At 42.0% G+C, this 18,430-nt stretch overlaps 1 protein-coding gene across 1 annotated transcript in view; it reads right to left on the reverse strand.

The window, feature by feature from the left end:
* Nucleotides 1-18,430, reverse strand: part of SORCS3 (sortilin-related VPS10 domain containing receptor 3) — an 839,716-nt gene that overhangs the window by 35,164 nt on the left and 786,122 nt on the right. The window contains exons 17-19 of the mRNA XM_006879952.1: nt 11,879-11,992; nt 10,747-10,918; nt 6,347-6,533 (exon numbers count right to left, since the gene is read on the reverse strand). Of these exons, the coding sequence (XP_006880014.1) occupies nt 6,347-6,533; nt 10,747-10,918; nt 11,879-11,992 (473 nt within the window). The remainder of the gene's footprint in view (nt 1-6,346; nt 6,534-10,746; nt 10,919-11,878; nt 11,993-18,430) is intronic.

Raw genomic sequence — 18,430 nt, forward strand, 5'->3', positions numbered from 1 at the left:
TAATTGGGGTAGGAGTGTCAGAGACAGTTTGACTGGCACAGGACAGAGCAGAGTTTAGGGCTGTTGTACACAGGGTCACTATGAGTCACAAGTGACTCGATGGTACATAACAACAATAACAACCATCAAATACAATGAAAAGGTATCAAATCATCTGTCCACACTTGGTTACAACAGTCTTTATTTGGTTTTGATGAGTAAAATTGACTCAAGCAGCTCTTAAGCTCTTAACCAAGGCAGAGGCATCTCTTTCAGTTCAGAAATTTCAGTTCTTCTCTCAGGTGGGGTCTTCTTAGGATTCCATGTACTGTTTACAGCCTTGGCGATTCTGAAGATAGCTCAATTTTAAAATAAGAACACAGACGAACACTTATCCTTCCAGTGCTGGAACAACCTTATCTGTGTCAAATCTTCTATTTCATAGATGGTTGTTACTACACAGACTGTTGTTGTTAGGTTCAATATGTCAGTTTTGACTCATCGTGACCCTATGTCCATCAAATGGAAACAATGCAAAATCATGTCCCATCCTCACAATTTCTGCTGCACTTAAGGCCATTGTGCCAGCCACCATGTTATTCTTTTCTTGATGGCAGGCTCATTTTCCATGTCAGCTAACAGAAATGAACACTGTAATAGAATAGGCGAAGGAAAGAGCTACCTGGAATGAATGAATGAACACCCAAAATGAGTAATGCAATTAAAAACTGGGAACTGGAATGCGTAACTGACTGAATGGGGAGGAGAAAGAAAATAAGGAGGTAGATTCCAGACTAGCACAGACTAGTGTGGGTAAGGAGAGAGTAAAGGAAAATGAAAGGTCTGTGAGGATATGATGAAGCATTGTAGTAAAGAGGACTGGTCAACCAATTAATGTTCCAAAACAAAATTAATATGAATAAGTGCACAAAAATATTTTTTTTAAAAAACCCTGGACTTCCCCATCAACAAATGAATGGATAGAGAAGCTGTGGTATATTCACACAATGGAATACTAGACAGCATTGAAAAACAAGGAACTCATGAAATATTATGCAAAATGGATGACCCAAGAGGACATTATGGTGAGTGAAATAAATCAGTCACAAAAGGACAAATATTGCATAGTGCCACTGTTGTAAAACGAGACTGACATCAGGGTTGAGGGAAGACAGAAAAGGAGGGGAGGAATTATGTAGATTGCATTGAAACATATGAGGGAGAAAACTGTTTAAAAGGGATATATGAATGGGTATTCTTGCCATTACAGAAGTCCAGAGTGAAGGTTGCATAGTGGAGTGGACTTGGGGGGAGAAGGACTGCATAATAATGAAAGAGTTTTCCTTTCTTTTCAAGGAGAAGAATTAATTGGGGGGGGAGGGGATGGGTAGGGAGAAAAGTGCAACAATGAATGACTGGAAGCTCTAAGTCTCTGTAAAGTTTCATTAAAATTCATTTTGGAAAAAAAATTCTGGATTTACAACATAAGGCAAGGAAGTAAGGTTTGTGACCTTGGTCTTGGATATTCACCTTTGTCTTCTGTCACTCTGGGGCCTTGGCTGAACCAGGGCTACCCTGTCAGGTACTCTGATGCATAAAGATAAACAGAGACCTCCACGTCCCTAAACTCAGGCCAAGCACAAATGCAACACAGCCTTCATGAAATGGACTGTCACCAAACAGAGCCACACATATGATTGGATAAAAATAATCCTAAAGAAGAATTACATGTGGTAGCATTTAAAGGCAAAGATCCAGAACCAGAACTCTGGGCTTCAACCTGGACACTAACCCTGGATCTGGGAGAAGACAGAAGGAATTGAGAAGGGAAGACAGTCAACTCCTGAAATCTCTACTGTCAAATAGTGCCTCTTCTGATACAAATCTAATAATCTGTGTGAGATTGGTTATTATGGGCACCTAACAACTACTTTTGTTAGCTAATGGCCCAAGGTGAGGCCAAGAGCAGTTTCCACTGTAATAACTGTCTGGTAAATGCAGCCATGATTGATTTGGAGGGAATTATGAGCACGATAAAAGTTTCAAGGAACATTTCCTCCTTCATGCACATAACCCACAGGATAAACCTGTCCCTTTCTGTTGTGTGCATGTGTATGTGTGTGGTTTTGAAGAGATACTGGTCTTCCCACCCTGTAGGCAATACTCTTGGCAGAAGCAGGGATGTGGGTGGGGCAGATTCTTGAAATAGCAAAAAGAAAAGTTCCTTTTCTTTTATTGTCTTCCGCTCTAAATGCTCCAGAAGCATCAGGCAGAATGTTAATAGGAACTACATATTAATTATTATAATAAGAGGTAGCATTCATCACGTGCCAAGCTGGAAATAAGAAGTAGGGAGGGCACTGCACAGGAAAGAGTTAATATAGCAGGCCTGAAAATGCTAACTTCAGAGAAGCCTACAAAGTTGGCCTCTGGCTGGAGGCTGAGAACTAAGCACTCCAGTGTTCTCAGTAAATGGGTAACTGGCAAGTGAGCAGATAAGGGAGGCTCACTGGGACTAGATCTACATGGTTTATGCTTAATACCCATTTTCCTTCTGAAAGTCTACATTTTGGTACATGCTAAGCAGAGGATCCTTATGAGACAACCTCTTATAAAAAGAAGAAAAACAAAACCGTGAGCATTGTTTTGTCTCAAAGGTGCTGCCCAGGCAAACATCATTTCAAATGTGTTTTCCACTCCCATACTGGAAGAACTTAGCATCTCCTGTGTGACTCGATGACAGGAAGACTCTTAAAAGTCTGTGCCTGGTCTTGTCTGTAGTTCATCCCAGGAGTCTTTTTCATCCCCCCCCCAACCCCACCCCTTTTACTCTGCATCCTTTTTCTGGAATAGATCACAGTCACAAATACAACCACATACGGAATCCTCTGAGTCCTCCTAGTGGATCACAGAACCCAGGTGATTCTGTGCATGTACACACACACACACACACACACACACACAGAGGAACCAATTCAATCCTCACAAAAATTCAATTCCTTTAAGCTAAAATTGAAAGGTGAGGAATCAGAGGATTGCAAACACTAAGAATACGGACCAATACCAAACCTTTAGCCAAATGATGTGTTCAGAATCCAAAGACAAGTTTACCATGTTCTAAAACACCTTGCCAATGGCTCACCTAGGTGTCTGATGGACGCTGATGGCACACAATGACTGTAGTGGCTGTGGTGTGGTGTGGTGACCACCACCTTACCTCCTCCTGTCAAGATGTAAACATGACAAGAACAAGGGCATATCTGTATTACTGTCTCCCCAGTGTTCAGCCAGATTCTTGCTCCAGATTAAGAGTTGAGTCAATATTTCTGAGAAAATTAGTGAGTGAATAATATCTGGGGTATTCCAGTGATAGTTCTTTTCTTATTGTCACAAGACCCATGTAAGATACGCCACAAATGAGCCATCTTATAAATGGGGACGCAGACAAGAAGTATTATCTCACAGTGATGAAGCCTAGGACCTTTAGGGGACACAGCTAACCCCTCCATATGTGTCCCCTACTGCTGTTGGCTTCTGCACTACTCTTCAACCAGCGAGCTAAGACACGCCTGCTGTTTGCAGGGGCCTCTTCTTGTGGGGAGTTTCTATAGTGAAGTTTAAACATTGAGTTGATAATAGAGAAAAGATGCTCCAAGTATTCATTTATACCTTAAAAAAGAATTTTGCCATACAGAATGTTGTTGTTGTTGTTGTTAAGTGGCGTCAAGTCGTAGGCAACTCACAACGACCCTATGAATGAAAGTCCTCGACACTTGTGTGCATGAGTTTCATCCTTTCTCCAGGTTCATAGGATTTCCAGAGGCAAGCTATTTACAGAAGTGGATGCCACTCCTGCTTCCAAGCTTGTTTGAACCAGGGAGCACCCCAAACACTGTCTGCCATGGGTAACCGTTATCACATTTGACACATCAGTGTCACAGTGTTCAGCTTCACAGGGACCACAAGTTACCTCTGTACAGCAAGTGGACACACCAGGGCTATACGACCTAGAAAAGTATTTTAACAAAAACAATGAAAAACAGGCCTTAGGGTCATGGTTTAGAGTCACCCACCTTTGGCTTGGCAGTATCACTTTCGGTCCACTAGGCCAACTGGTCTCTCTCTGTGTTGTTAAGTGCCATCAAGTCATAGGCAACTCATAGCAACTCTATGAATGAAAGTCCTCGACACCTGCATGACTTTCATCCTTTCTCAGTATTCACAGGGTTTCTGCAGGCAAGCTATTTATGGAAGCGGATGCCACTCCTGCTTCCAAATTCAGATTAAAAAGGGAAAAAATCATTTTGGAGTATATAAAGATCCATAAGTGTCACCCAGAGAAACTGATGTTGTTAATTACCATGGAGCGGCCCTGCCTATCCTGTGGCTCATGGTGACTCTGTGTACAGTGGAATGAAATGTTCCCTGATCCTTGATCATTCCCTGGATAGCAGTTGTAGGTTGAGCCATTGTAATGCATGAGGATATTCACTGGCTGATCTTCAAAAGGAAATAGTCTTCCTCTTAGTATGTCTTAGTCTGTAAATTCCATCAAAACCTGTTTACCACCCTATAACAGGCGTGCCTTCACTAACAGAACTGTAGTGACTGTGCATAAGATAGACTTCCAGGAGGCAGCCCTACGTACCACACGTGGAAGGCAAGAATTCTGTACTTCTACTACCAGTGCCCTCAAAGGAGATGCTATCAACCCCAGAACAAAACTTTCTTGGACCACCATCCTGAAAGCATTACACGCACTTCAATTTAAAGAAATTAAGTAACAAGATAGCAAATATACCAAATGTATCTAGTTCAAGCAGCCTCCAGGTTACAAGTATCCAGCATACAGACAACCTCAATCTTACTCTGAACTGATTTCAACCAATGCTTCCATAGCTAAACAGAAACAGACCTGCATTTTTACAATGTATGTGATTTATCATGGTCATCAGAATGGGGAAAATGACAGATTGAAGCTCTGGAGAAATGGATACGTGGAAGAGGCACAGAGAGCTCCTTCAGGAACCTGATGCCATGAGATTGGATTATGGGCAGGACCATGGACAGCTACAAGAATCCAGAGTAGAGTAACTGGCCACTATCTTTTAGTGAGACAGTACCGTTTCAGTCCAAAATCTGTTTTATGCTTATGCAAACCTGCCCTCACATGGAAATGATTGAACAAATCCCTACCTCCCTACTCACAACAAATTCTCCATCACCTTCAAATACTAAATGTGTCACTTTTAAGGTACTGAAAAGGTAAAGAATACATGCAACAATGAATGAATATTTAAAAGAAAAGTGAACAGGAGGAGGGGGGGCAGGGGAAATGTGCAACAATGAATGAAAATCCAACATTTCTGTAAACTGTCATTGAAATCACAATTAAAAGGGAGCTCTGGTGGCCTAGTGACAAGAAACTGCACTGCAATCCTATCCCAGAGGTATATAGTTCGAGTCCACCAGATTCTCTGCTGGAGAAGGAGGGACAATCTCCTCCTGTACCAGTCAGATCTAATTTATTTGATGGTACACAAAAAACTTAATAAAATGAAATTTTAAAAATCACAATTAAAATAAAAACATTTTAAAAAATAAATGGCAAATAATAACCATACCCACCTGCTCTAACTGATCTAGAAATTCTTGGACAAAGCTAGATAGGATCTTTTTCATAACCCAGGGACTGCTTGTATAACCAAAATATTACAGAACTTCAGCTGTTGTTTTAATCCATGTCAAGCAACAGCTGCTATTAATGAAATAAATTCCAGTGCAAAAGTTTTAAAGGACAAATTAAATATTGACGATATTTTAGAATTGTTTACAACAGGAAATGAACTTGTAGAAACACTGAATGTAAAAATTAAGATCTTTTGTGTCTTTAGTTCTGAATTTTTAAAAAAATCTAAGCATGTGTTGCTTTAATTTGTTTTTGGCTCCTCCAGCAGAGATAAGAGTTTACTTTGATTTGTATCTGCTTTCACTCATAATGGTTAGAAAATGAGCCTGAGGCCATTACCTGATGGGTTTCCTGGTCTAGTTTCAGGAGTTTCCGAAGCTCAGGGAAGGTGCTTTCACATGAATACTTATCTGCGTGTGCACACTTACTTCACAGCAGAGGAGAGGTGAAGCAGAGGCAGCAGTTGGTAATGCACTACCCAAGCTTCCAAAATAATAGACTAACTTCAGGATTATGAACTAAGAAACACAGATAAGTTTGTTTTAGATGCATCGATCTTTGCATCCAGGTCACAGCGGTGGCCAGTGGACCCACTGACTCAGCTCTGAATTCCAGGGCCTTTGGTAAGAATGAGTTATCCCCTGAAAGGAAAGGATAAAAGGAACTTGGGCTACTTACAAACCACGTGTAGGAAGAGGACAGCTGTGTCTGAGCCCAGGCTGTTCTCGGCGTACGCTGTCACCTGGAAGATCCCGGCACTCTTGTACACATGCTTGATGCCGTCCTCAATGGGACTGAAATTAGCATAGGACACGGCAATTCCATCCCCAAAGTCAAGCTGGATATTTGTCCTTTGGAGGTCACCCTGTAAGGGGGAGAAGAAGTTGGGGGGCAAGGAGGACATTCAGATGGTTCATCCTGAGTTCAATACTTCCTCCTGTAGCCTCAACATGACCTTGAGCCTCTGCAATCTCATCAAGGAAGTTGAACTCTCTCAATACAATCAACAAACTATAGTGATCCATAGACACAAAAGTCTATTGTCCTTGTATGTCTGAGTTCAGAGGGAAGTTGACTGGAGGTAACAGTGACAACAGAGGGTAAAGAGGAGCCTCTTTGAAGCTCTGAAGCAGGAGAACAGTATAGGCTTCCTTGATTTCTTCACACACATGGCTTTCTTCTTATTCTTTGGCATCAATATTATCTTCATGTTAATAGCTAACCCTTACCACAGGCTCTTAACAGTACCCAGAACAACTTTAAATAGTATTAAGACCTATTTTAAAAGTTGTTGTTGTTGTTGTCATGTGCCGTCGAGTCGTTTGCGACTCATAGCGACCCTATGTACAACAGCCCTAAACCCTGCTCTATCCTGTGCCAATCAGACACAGAAATAAAATAGGGATATAGGGGAGCTCTGGTGACCAACTGGCAAGAAGCTGAGCTGCAATACACATGGTTCAAGGCCACCACCAGCTGTTCCAGGGGAGAAGGATGGGAAATCTCCTCCCATGTGATTAACTGCCTCTGAAAACCCGTCGGAGGGTCAGCTATGGGTTGGTGCAGACTCTACGGTGCACAACAACAACAATAGTACCTACAGTACTAGGAACATAGCACATATAGAAAATAGCAGGGACACAGAACAAAATCTTACACAGTGGAGGCATATTAGATTCAATGCTTTGAATCTAATACGGTTCCAATAGTACCGCTCTTACATGTTTCTCTTTGTTTAAATACACATTTACTGTTATGCTCCCAGAATCATCTCAACCACCGAACCCCTCTCATACCATGTCCTCTTCAAAAGAACCCTGTGAAGTAGGATGAGTACTGTCATTTTACACATGAATATTACATATTAGCTAAAATGATACCTTTACTCTGTTGTCTTAGTCTTTCTTTAAATCTAACTGATTCCTCTTTCTTCTGAAGCCTTTTCTGAAAAATCCAAGCTCCCAGAGATCTGTTTTTATGAAGGCCAAGTGAGACTCTCTAATCTGGACTCTGACTGGTCAGATGTGATTTCAATGGTTCACATGCATGTAGGTATGTATCTTACCACTTCAAGCATATTCTTGACTTTTATGGACCAATGTTGAGCCCCATATTTTTTTGGTCTCTACCATCCCTCCCACGAGGTAACTCATGGGTGCTGTGAAGCCGAACACTGTGACACTGATGAGTCAAATGTGAGAATGGTTACCCATGGTGGACAGTGTTTGGTGAAGCTCTCCAATTAAAACAAGCTTGGAAGCAGGAGTGGCATCCACTTCCACAATAGCTTGCCTCAGGAAATCCTATGAACCTGGAGAAAGGATGAAAGTTATACAGGAGGTGTCCAGGACTTTTGTTCATAGGGTTGCTATGAGTTGCCTGCAACTTGACGGCACTTAACAACAACAACAACAACAACAACAACAACCATCCCACTGTCTAAGTCAACATGCTGGGAAACTGCAATGAACTAGTCTAAGAAGAAGAATCCTCAATGGAAAAGAAGAATTGGCTGCCTACTTATATAAAAAGACAACTGCTGATATAAAGGGAGAAAGCCAGCCTTTCGGAACTACAAGGCAATCCTCTGCCTGGTGACGATGCATTGATCACCATTTCTCTTCCTGTCTCTTTCCTCCATAGTAACCTAGATGTGAATAAAATATTGATAGGTGCTCCCTTGCTCCCCTATAATGTCAACTGTCCTTGAGTTTATGAATATAAATTAAAGTGGAAATGAACTGAAGGCAATTCAAATGGATAAGATCATGGCTCTTCACATCCATTCAAGGGAAAGTTTTTATAGCTCTGCTCCTGTAAACTCCCTAGTGAAAATGTGATAATGACTTCCTCTGAATCTTAAAGGCCTTTAATTCCAGCACCCAGTGTAGTTGAAGGCTGAGGAATCTGTCAACCCCAGAAAAGAAGCCTTCACAGTCCTGGCTATTAAAGTTTTCTCAACTACTCATACTTGGGAGGAAACTTCCAGGCCAGCTCTGGCTTCTTCCCAAGATCTAAAGAACACAGGACCATCTGCATACACAGGTAAAGGACTTTGAAAAGCCAGCCCACCATCTTACTGCACTAGCTCTGCCAGGGGTGTGTGTCAAGTCTCTTGCTGTGGACGAGAAGAGATGGCTCCTACCAGAAGCAAGAAACAGACAAAGGTCCTTGATGAATGAGTGCAGTCTGCTTTTACTGTTTGGATTGATCAATTCAGAGAGAATCTGGTGGTCCACTGGTAATGAGTGGTGCAGCCAAACCAAAGCCAGGTGGTTCGACTGCACCAGCTGCACTGATGGAAACAGATGGGCAATCTCCTCCTGTGCCGTCGAAAGCCTCTGAAAACCCACTGAAGGGTCAACTGTGAATCACTTCTCACTTGATGGCACCTAACAACAACAACAAGAGAGCATGTGGCTGGTGGGAGGGCCACTAATATGGCATTCTTTGTAAAGAGAAATGTAAAAGAATTTTAGAAAATCTTCCTTATCCTCCACACTCATTCTTCCAAAGTCCTTTCAAAGCCTTACAGATTTCTCCTATCAGTGGGGTTAAGGATTAGACTTAAGCGGAAGAGGCTCTTGACGGCAACGCATAAAAGTAAAAATCCTTTCATCTAGCAAAGCTTATCAATGCCCAGGCTGATGATGCCAAAAACTTCTTAGCAAAGCAGGCTCCAAAGAGGGGCACCAAAGAATATACCCAGATACGCTCTAACCATAAACAAATGGAGCCCAATCTTTATTACAGGGTGAAGGCACGGGGTCTCTAAATATCCCGAGCCAGCTTCCGCCCCTTCTCTCATCATTCGAGTTGATGTTATCCAGTGTCCTCAGGCCACTCTCGGATCTCTTCCCCCACCACATAGAACCCTTACTATGTTATTTTCAATTTTAAGCATAGACCAACACATAACAAATATTACGTACACTGCTTAACTGTGATAGTTCTTGGGCGACAGAATAGCGAACAAAATTGTTTTGTAAAATCTTTACGTTTGGGTACATTAGTTGTCACTAATTCGTTATCACTTCCAAGAGGAAGCTATTTTTCCTTTTTTTATCTCTTTTTTGTTAATGACTACTTAATTCTTAAAAAAAAAATAAAAAAGGCTATTGGCATAGGTACACAAATGCTAATTAGGACCATATTACCAGAACATTTGACAAAACAAATACAAAAACATTGAAAGCAATGAAAACAATAATAGCATGTGCTTGTACTGTGTGCACATGAAACCATGTGGCTTGAAGCATCTTTGTAATTGGGGTGACAACATCAACTCCAGTCTGAGTGCATTGGAACATTCTAAAATTCAATCAGCATAGAGTTTTTTGGGTTTTTTTTTATTTTATTTTAAATTTTTTAAAAAATTTATTTTATTTCATTATTTTTTGTGTGTACCGTCAAATCAGATCTGACTGGTACAAGAGGAGATTGTTCCTCCTCCAGCAGAGCATCTGGTGGATTCGAACCGTGCATCTCTGAGATTGCAGTTGCAGCTTCTTGACACTAGGCCACCAGAGCTCGCCAGCATAGAGTTTTGAGCCTTGTAGGTATGCTTGCAAGTCAGTTCTGCCTCACAGTGACCCTGCATCAGGTTTCTGAGACTAGAACCCCTTTCTTTATAAGAGGAGACTGAAAAACTTTCTCCCTATCAACAATAGCTGATGAATTCAAATTCCCAACTTCATGGTCAGCATCCCGTTTGTTACGCACTATGCCATCAGAGACACATGTAAGCTGGCCATTAAACACACATTTTTGTTGTTATAATTAACCACACTAATATTTCCATTAAAAAAATCAAATATATTTCTACTGAAAGACTTCCGGGAAATTTTACAGACAGTCATTTTGGGGTTGTTTCCCATCCCTGCCTGTGTCACTCAGTATAGTATATACTCACTGTACCCCCTTCTTATGTCCCTGAGCCCCGAGATGCCCCCACTCCTTTAATTAACTTTAATACAGGAGTCCATAAAATTGTGACTCTTTCCTTTCTTCTCCTCCTGGGAACTGGGATAACTTCCTGTTTGGGAGTTCTGACCTAGCCAATCCAGGCTGCCACCTACCTCTTCCATGAGGATGATGAACGTGGCGTTGTGTCCCTGCTCAGCCACCAGCCGCCCATCAGTTGTCACCACGTGGAGGCCTCGAGGGGCTTTCCCAGGGCACATCTGAGCCTTGGCAGTGTACTTCTCCCTCAGTCCGTCTGTGCAGTTGTTGGACACGATTCTGCGATACCTAGGGAGTATTGACAACCTTCAGTGTAGCTTGGTCTGTGCTGCTGGCAGGGGTGTGGTGGTGGTGGGGTGTGTGTGTGTGTGTGTGTGTGTGTGTGTGTGTGTGTGTGTGTGTGTGTGTGTACCGGGAAGACAGGTTCAAGAGAGCAAGACAAAGCCACTTCTTGGAGCAGCTCCTAAAAGGTGCATCTCCAAGAAACCAGCCATTTGAGAAGCTAAACAAATGCTGGAGAACTGCTATCCTTCCATCTCAAGAAGAGTATTTCCTTAAACATGATTATCGATCCTACCTGGTGAGCCACAGATAGGATCAGTGTCTAAACAAGCCAAGCCAAATCAATGGCTGATGCACACACAACAAAGGAGGCGGAGGAGCCCCCACTGAGCTGGGCAGGCAGAGAAGCAGGTGCAGCTCTGCGAGGGAGGGATGTGCTTCCAGTGCCCCCCACCCCTCACCCCCAGGCCACCTCTTGCTTTCTCTGTAGCAGGTAAGAACTAAGACAACAGCCTTCTCACTCTAACTGGTCAGGGACCTCCTCCTGCCTTCCCTTCATCCCCAAGACATCATTCCATCCCCTAATCCTTGGGAGTCCTCTCTCTGGAGTCCCTGGGCTATTTTACAGCATGTTTTCTCCTCCTTGTCAATATTTCATATTACTTCCTGCTCTGAGAAAATAAGCCACGATCCCTTTCCAGAAGTGAAGGGCTGGGCACAACAGCTACTGCTGACTATCTGAGGTTAGTGGGAAAAGGCTATGATTCATCCAGCAGAAATCACCTCTGATGTTCTTTGAGAAGGCATCCCCGGTAAAGAACCTTTCAGCTTTCCTCAGAAGGGAAGTCATTTGTCATAACTGAGCTCTATTCAGTCTCCATTATTTTCAGTAGCTACATATTCCCTTTTATCCCCATCTGAGAAACAGGAACACAAGGGGGTGAGTGCTTTTATTGTTTTACTCACCCAGTGCTGTTTAGGTAGCTCTGCCCAAGGCTGCAGTCCTTTGACGGGGATGCTGGATTATACCAGAAAGCTGGGACGCACTGGCTCTCCCCATGTCTCTCATAGCCATAGTCACTGTCAGGAAAAGCAACATCCCACAGCAGGACATAAACACAAATGAAAGGGGAGGGGGGGAACCAAACCAAAATGCTAAATACGGTTCAAACATACCCATACCTCTGTAATTAAGTACCTGAAAAATCACAACACAATCCTTTAAATACTCCCAGTATGAGAAAATAATCACATTTTCAGGTTAGATTTTTAGCATTATAAATAATCTATTATCATCTAGAGTCTAGGAGATAGAAAAAGTAGGACTCTTCTAGGTTAAAAACAGCAAGTTTCAGGTTAAAAAAGATATGACTATAAATAGTGTGGTGGAACACTGCCTCAGGATAGGGATGGAAGCTATAATCTGAGCCTGTTTTGGATTATAGCGGCATATTGAAAAAAATAAATGGCAACTGAGAGGAGACCTCAAATAGTATATTACATTGGGCAAATGTGCTGCAAAGGATCTCCTTAAAGGTTTACCAAATGAGGATGTCACTTGGGTGACTAAGGTGAGCCTGACTGCAGATGCTTACAAAAGTTGGACAACAAAAAAAGAAGACAGAATCTCAATTCTCAATAGATGCCTGTGGAGTGCAAGTGAGAGTTCTTGTGGTTTGTTCCATGAATAGTTGGAACTCAAGACTATCATAGGTCCTTATTTAAGTACAACTGAAAGGGAGCTAGAATTCTTGTGGATTGTTACTTTGAAACTCAGGTCTATCTCAAGACTATCATATGACCATATTTAAGTAAAACTGAAAGGGAGGAAGGAAGGAATGGAAGAAGGCAGGGAGATATGAAGGGAGAGAGAAAAGGAGAAAGTTTTTGCCCACTTAGCTCTTTGCAAAAACTAGATCAAGTGCTGGAATTCATCCAGCCTTAGAGTTCATGTGGACTTGGCTATATGCTAATTTGAATCAAAGAGATTGTTAATATAAAATCTTGTACGTCAATTATTTAACACAATTATTAGTAAAAACTAATTTCTATAGAATTTTAATTATATTAAAGAGATTATAATAAGTACTCGATACATTGGATTCTGAGTATTTACTACATTTTATTCCCTCATTGTTAGTGTCATTATTTATACCAGTATGTTTGTATAGTAACCAGTTTTCCTCAAGTGAATGCTGATTTACGGTGACCTTATATCTGTCACCATACTGCATTGACAAAATCTGATGTCAAGGATTTCACCAAAGTACTGAGGAGCAATGATGTTGGTTGGAAGACTAAAGTACATCTGATTCAAGTCATAGGCTTTTAAATCACTTGCTATGTATCTGAGAGCTGGGTAATGAGTAAGGATGACAGAAGAATCAATGCCCTTGAGCTGTGGTGTTAGAGAAGAGTACTGAATATTCCATGGGCTGTTAGAGAAGAGTACTGAATATTCCATGGGCTGACAGAAAGACAAAGAGATATGTCATGGAGAAGGTATAATCAAAGTGCTCCTTAGAAACAAAGACAGTGAAGCTTCATCACCCACACTTTGCACATGTTGAAAGAAGGGGCTATTCCTCAGGAAGGAAGACCGTCAATGAAATGGATACAGTGACTACAGAAATGGGCCCACGTATGCCAGAGATGATGAGGACGGCACAGGCTAGGGCAGGGTTCAGATCTGTTGTACACTGGGTCGCTAGGAGTCTTACTTGATTCAAGAGCATGTAACAACAACCACAACTCTGTGTGTCAGGGTGTACACTGTGCTCCCTAGGATCTTAAACGGCTGATAGTATTCGTAAGTAGACTGCAAGTAGATTGTAAGTAGATAGTATTCATAAATAGATTTTCCCCTTCAAATGCCTCTGGGTTAACTTGAATGAGCAATCTTCAGTTGGCAGGCTTGGAGGAAAGACCTTGTGAACAACTTTGGGACATATAGCCAGTGAAAACCCTATGAAGCACAGTTCTACTTGGACACATATGGGGGGGCCATAAGTTGGAATCCACTGACAGCAATGGGGTGGTTGGTTTTATCGTTATAGTGGATATCCCATAGAACGGTGGGCTACTGCACATTTCTTCCCAATGTTGTTTCCAGTGACAGTGTATTGGTAGCTTAAGATAGGCAGCAATCAGCTGCTGTTAACCAGGCTTCTTTGCCTGCTTTAAGAAAATTGGTATTTAAATGTTTAAACTTACTGCAAGACGCTATTACCAAATATTAGCAGTAAGTATTAAATATCATTAATGCACAAAAATAGAGGTCAGTGATATGTCTGTACTACTACTAGAAAATTCCTCAGATGCTTCATGCAGTGAGTCTGTGGTTAGTTGTTGTTAGGTGTCGTTGAGTTGAGTACAACCCATAGCGACCCTCTGAACAATAGATCTGAATCCTGTCCTGTCCTGTGCCATCCTCACACATCCTGACACACCAGAGCCCACTGCAGCAGTCTCCATGTCACTCCGTGTATATATGTGAGTCTGTAGTCTAAACTCTGAAGGAAGCGTGCTCTAAGTGGCTGCAAGAAGGAGAGAAATGTCTTCACGCTCTTCGCTAAGTGTAATCATCTTCAGCAGTTCCATTCAGCTCTGCTACCTGCTTGTGATTCAGTAACTTAAAAAAGGTGCATCAGGCATGCTACTCTGCCCCAAAGAGAAAAGTTCCACATTAATATTTAATGGCATTAACGGAAACATCACTGGCTGCCCTCAAGCTGTGGACTTCTTCATTAACTTCTGCTGAACGTATATTAAAATCTCTCACACTGCCCAGCCCTCCTCCCTCCCAGCTCTCCAGTCTGCCCACTTTCAACAAACAAGCACGTTGTAGCTGCTGTTTCAGCTTCCAGGGGGGAAAAAGTGTTCTTCTGTTGAACTGTAAGGTTTCAATTCTGTTTGAATGTTACCACAAAGTTTGACTTGCCTCAGGGAAATGTGCTGGCCATCGTTTCGGCTAATACACAAGCAGTTCCCTTCAAGAAACACAGTGCATTTATGACTCTCGCCATTATAAAAGGGCTTCCCTCACTCACATTTCCCTGGAGCTGGAACTCTGACTCACAGCTGATTCTCCAGTGGGTTTCTGGAGACTGTAAATCACATGAGAGAAGATTGTGATTTTTCTCCACGAAGTGCCTGGTGGATTAGAACTTCCAAGAGCCATCCCCTTTCAGTTAATAGAGGAATCCTCTGTGGACTCTGTCACCAGGGCTCCCCATAAAAGTACTGTTTCTAGGAACCCTAGTGCCTGTCCAAGAGCTTTGCATGTTTCTCCTCTGGATCCTATCCGGGGAAATTCTACACATAATTTAAACAAGAAAGAGACCAAAAAACTTCAGAAAGCCAAAAGTTCTCTGCACGTCAGAGCAGCAAAGGACACTGGCACTCTTTGGGTCCAATCCATTTAGGTGGAGATAGTAAAAAAGAAGTGTAAAGAGTAGAAGTGACTAGTCAAAGATTGAACATAGCTGATGGTGAGAAGAAAGGATGACGCTGAAGATCCCTGACTCGAGTCCAGTACAAGCACAATTCCATGAAATATCTACTTAATCATCAGAGGGGAGGGCTCTCTACACCTCAGGATTAACACTGAGACTCTTGGAACCACACAACAAGTTATTCTCTCTGCCGGTCCAGCTGCTTGGGCTTTCCAACTCTCTGGAAATCCAATACCCTATCATATCTGCATTGCTGCACCACCTTTCCTCCATCTGCCAGTTGAGATTCCAGGAAGGGGACTTCGGTACCATTCAGGGAAAGATTATAGCATCTGGGCTAGAAACAAATAGATGAACTCTTAGCAGGCATAGAGAAGGAACTTAACATAAAGAAATGGCAATAACAACAGATTATTAACATCATCATCATTTAACATAAATCTAAAGGCAATAATAGAAAAAGAAGGGTCATTACATCCAAATCACTCCAGAAATTACTTAGAACACCAAACACACATATTTTCTTAACCTAACTTCAGTACCTATGTGTTCTTAACATGCTTTCATCAAAAATCATGTCCTCGTGTCCATTCTGTTTGTTATCATGCTGGTGGATTCTAACTGCCCATCTCTGAGAAGTGCTGCCCATTCTCCTTGTTCTTACTCAGTAGAGTCTACACAGCTCCAAACACTTCCTCCCGGGGGGAAGTCTTCTATGATGACTATGCTAGTACTTAGTCCAAGAAAACTTCATCGGATGATAGCAAGCTCAAATACATGCACGATCCAAAATTATAGTCAACAAACATATTTTACTATTGAGTCTTGAAATGTGCTTTAATACACTTGAGAAAATTCATTTTTAATTTTATGCAACATTCATTGTAATGCATATAATCACATGTGGCTAGTGGCTACTGCATTGGGCAGCTCAAGTATGGAGTATAAGATCATACTTAATTCTTTTTTATGACCATTCCTTGAGCATAATGTCTTTGGTTTTTTACATCTTCCCTCCCCCTCAATGCCTATTCTACAGAGAAACATCCTTGCTTACGCAGAATATGATAGGTTGGATCGATTTCAGACAGGCTTGCATTCCTGTGCTATACACCTTTACTGCTCTTCTCCTATGACTTCTTCTTTTATCTGATAAAATTCCTCTGAGCGTCTGACACAAGGTTGACCATGGAAGGCAACTACTAAGCCATACTACTAGTCAGGCTTCTAGAGTCAAAATCTATCTTGAGTGAGAGAGTCATTCTGAGGTCAATTTCTTTACTTTCAAAATGTCTATAACTGACTCTCCTTCCACGAGTGGATGAGAAGTTTAAGACAATCCATCTCAAAGCTCTGATACAATGATTGGTACATAACAGATATTCAATAAAAACTATCACTGTGTCAGTGGTCGAGTGTGTGAGTGAGAAATTATGAGGCTTAACCTCTGGCGCAAGTGGGTTCTCATTGAGCAAATGTATTTGGCCCTTTCAGAGAGTTCCTGGAAGCTCTCACGTGGCTTCAGATAAGATCCCTTTTACTCCCTTTTCTGATTTGCCTTTTCCTGAGAAACTTCATTCGCAAGGAGAATTGGTTCCTGGTATCTCACTAGCACCATGGCGGAGGCTACAGCAAAGGAGGTCCCCAGAGTAAAGGGGGATTTATGAGGTTGTTACATGGCAAAGTCACCATTTCTGCAAAGTCCGTACTTAATTACTGACTCTCACTTGAGATGGAATGGTGAAAGTCAATGATAGTTAACAAATAAACACTTCTGGCATTTTTAAAAAAAAACTTCCTCCACTCAAGCAGAAGACTGATTAAATGGGGAAACATTTACTTGAGTGAATCCAACCTGTGTTCCTCAACTTTTCTCCAACTCTTCCACCACCATCTCCAGTCTCCACTCCCAATCTGATCAGACCTTTTTCCTGAGATTTCTGAACTTAACTGCCTGGATTAATCAAATGAGCTGGACCTTTTTGGGTTCTGAAAAATTACTAAGTGCAGTGTGCATGATAATATCTCACACCAACTGGTTGTTGTTGTTGTTGTTATGTGCCGTCGAGTCGTTTCCGACTCATAGCGACCCTATGCACAACAGCCCTAAACCCTGCTCTATCCTGCGCCAACCGCACTGCCTCTGACACACCCATCCCGATTACCCCAGTCACTGAATCAATCCATCTCATAGAGGGTCTTCCCCTCCTGCGCTGTCCCTCCACCCTCCCAAAATGATGTCCCTCTCCAAGGACCCGTCCCTCCTGGCAACATGTCCAAAGTATGTCAGACGAAGCCCCAGAATCCTTGCCTCCAAGGAGTAGCTTGGTTTAATCCTCTCCAAGATGAATCTGTTTGTTTTCCTGGCCGTCCATGGTACATTCAGTACCCTTCTCCAGCACCACAGCTCAAAAGCATCCACTCTCCTTCTGTCCTCCCTAGTCATTATCCAACTCTCTGATGCATAACAAGCGATTGCAAAGACCATGGCCTGTATCAGGCGCACCTTAGTCTCCAGAGAGACACTGTTGCTCCTGAGTACCTTTGAGAGGTCCCTAACAGCAGACTTTCCCATCGCGATACGCTTTTTGATTTCCTGACTGCTATGCACACCAACTGGTACATGGTTCAAATCCACCAACTCCTCCATGGCAGTCTCCTCCCTTGTGAATTACTGCTTCTGAAAACCTACTGGAGGGTCAGCTATGGGTTGATTCTGACTCAATGGCACATAACAACAACAACAAGTGAATTTCGTTTCCGTTTCCTTACCTAATTATTATTTCTTGCTGGGAGGATTGAGAACTATTGAGAAGGACAAATGTCTATAAAACTGTTGCTACCTTCTACTGTTCATTTTTATTAGCTTAAAAAAACAAGCATTTTATTTTGTGGGAAAACTGTATTTATTTTAACTTACAAGTATGTTGATTGAAGTTGTCTTCAAAACAAGAAACAGCTCTGAAAACCTGCTACAGGCAGTCAGAATTATGGTCTCATTGCTCTTGAAAAATACTGCAAAAACAACCCAGCGAAATCCAACTGTCCCTCCTATATTCAGACC

Source organism: Elephantulus edwardii, unplaced genomic scaffold, assembly GCF_000299155.1.
Source record: "Elephantulus edwardii isolate Elephantulus edwardi_28Jun2011 unplaced genomic scaffold, EleEdw1.0 scaffold00006, whole genome shotgun sequence".
In the NCBI taxonomy this organism is placed as follows: Eukaryota; Metazoa; Chordata; class Mammalia; order Macroscelidea; family Macroscelididae; genus Elephantulus; species Elephantulus edwardii.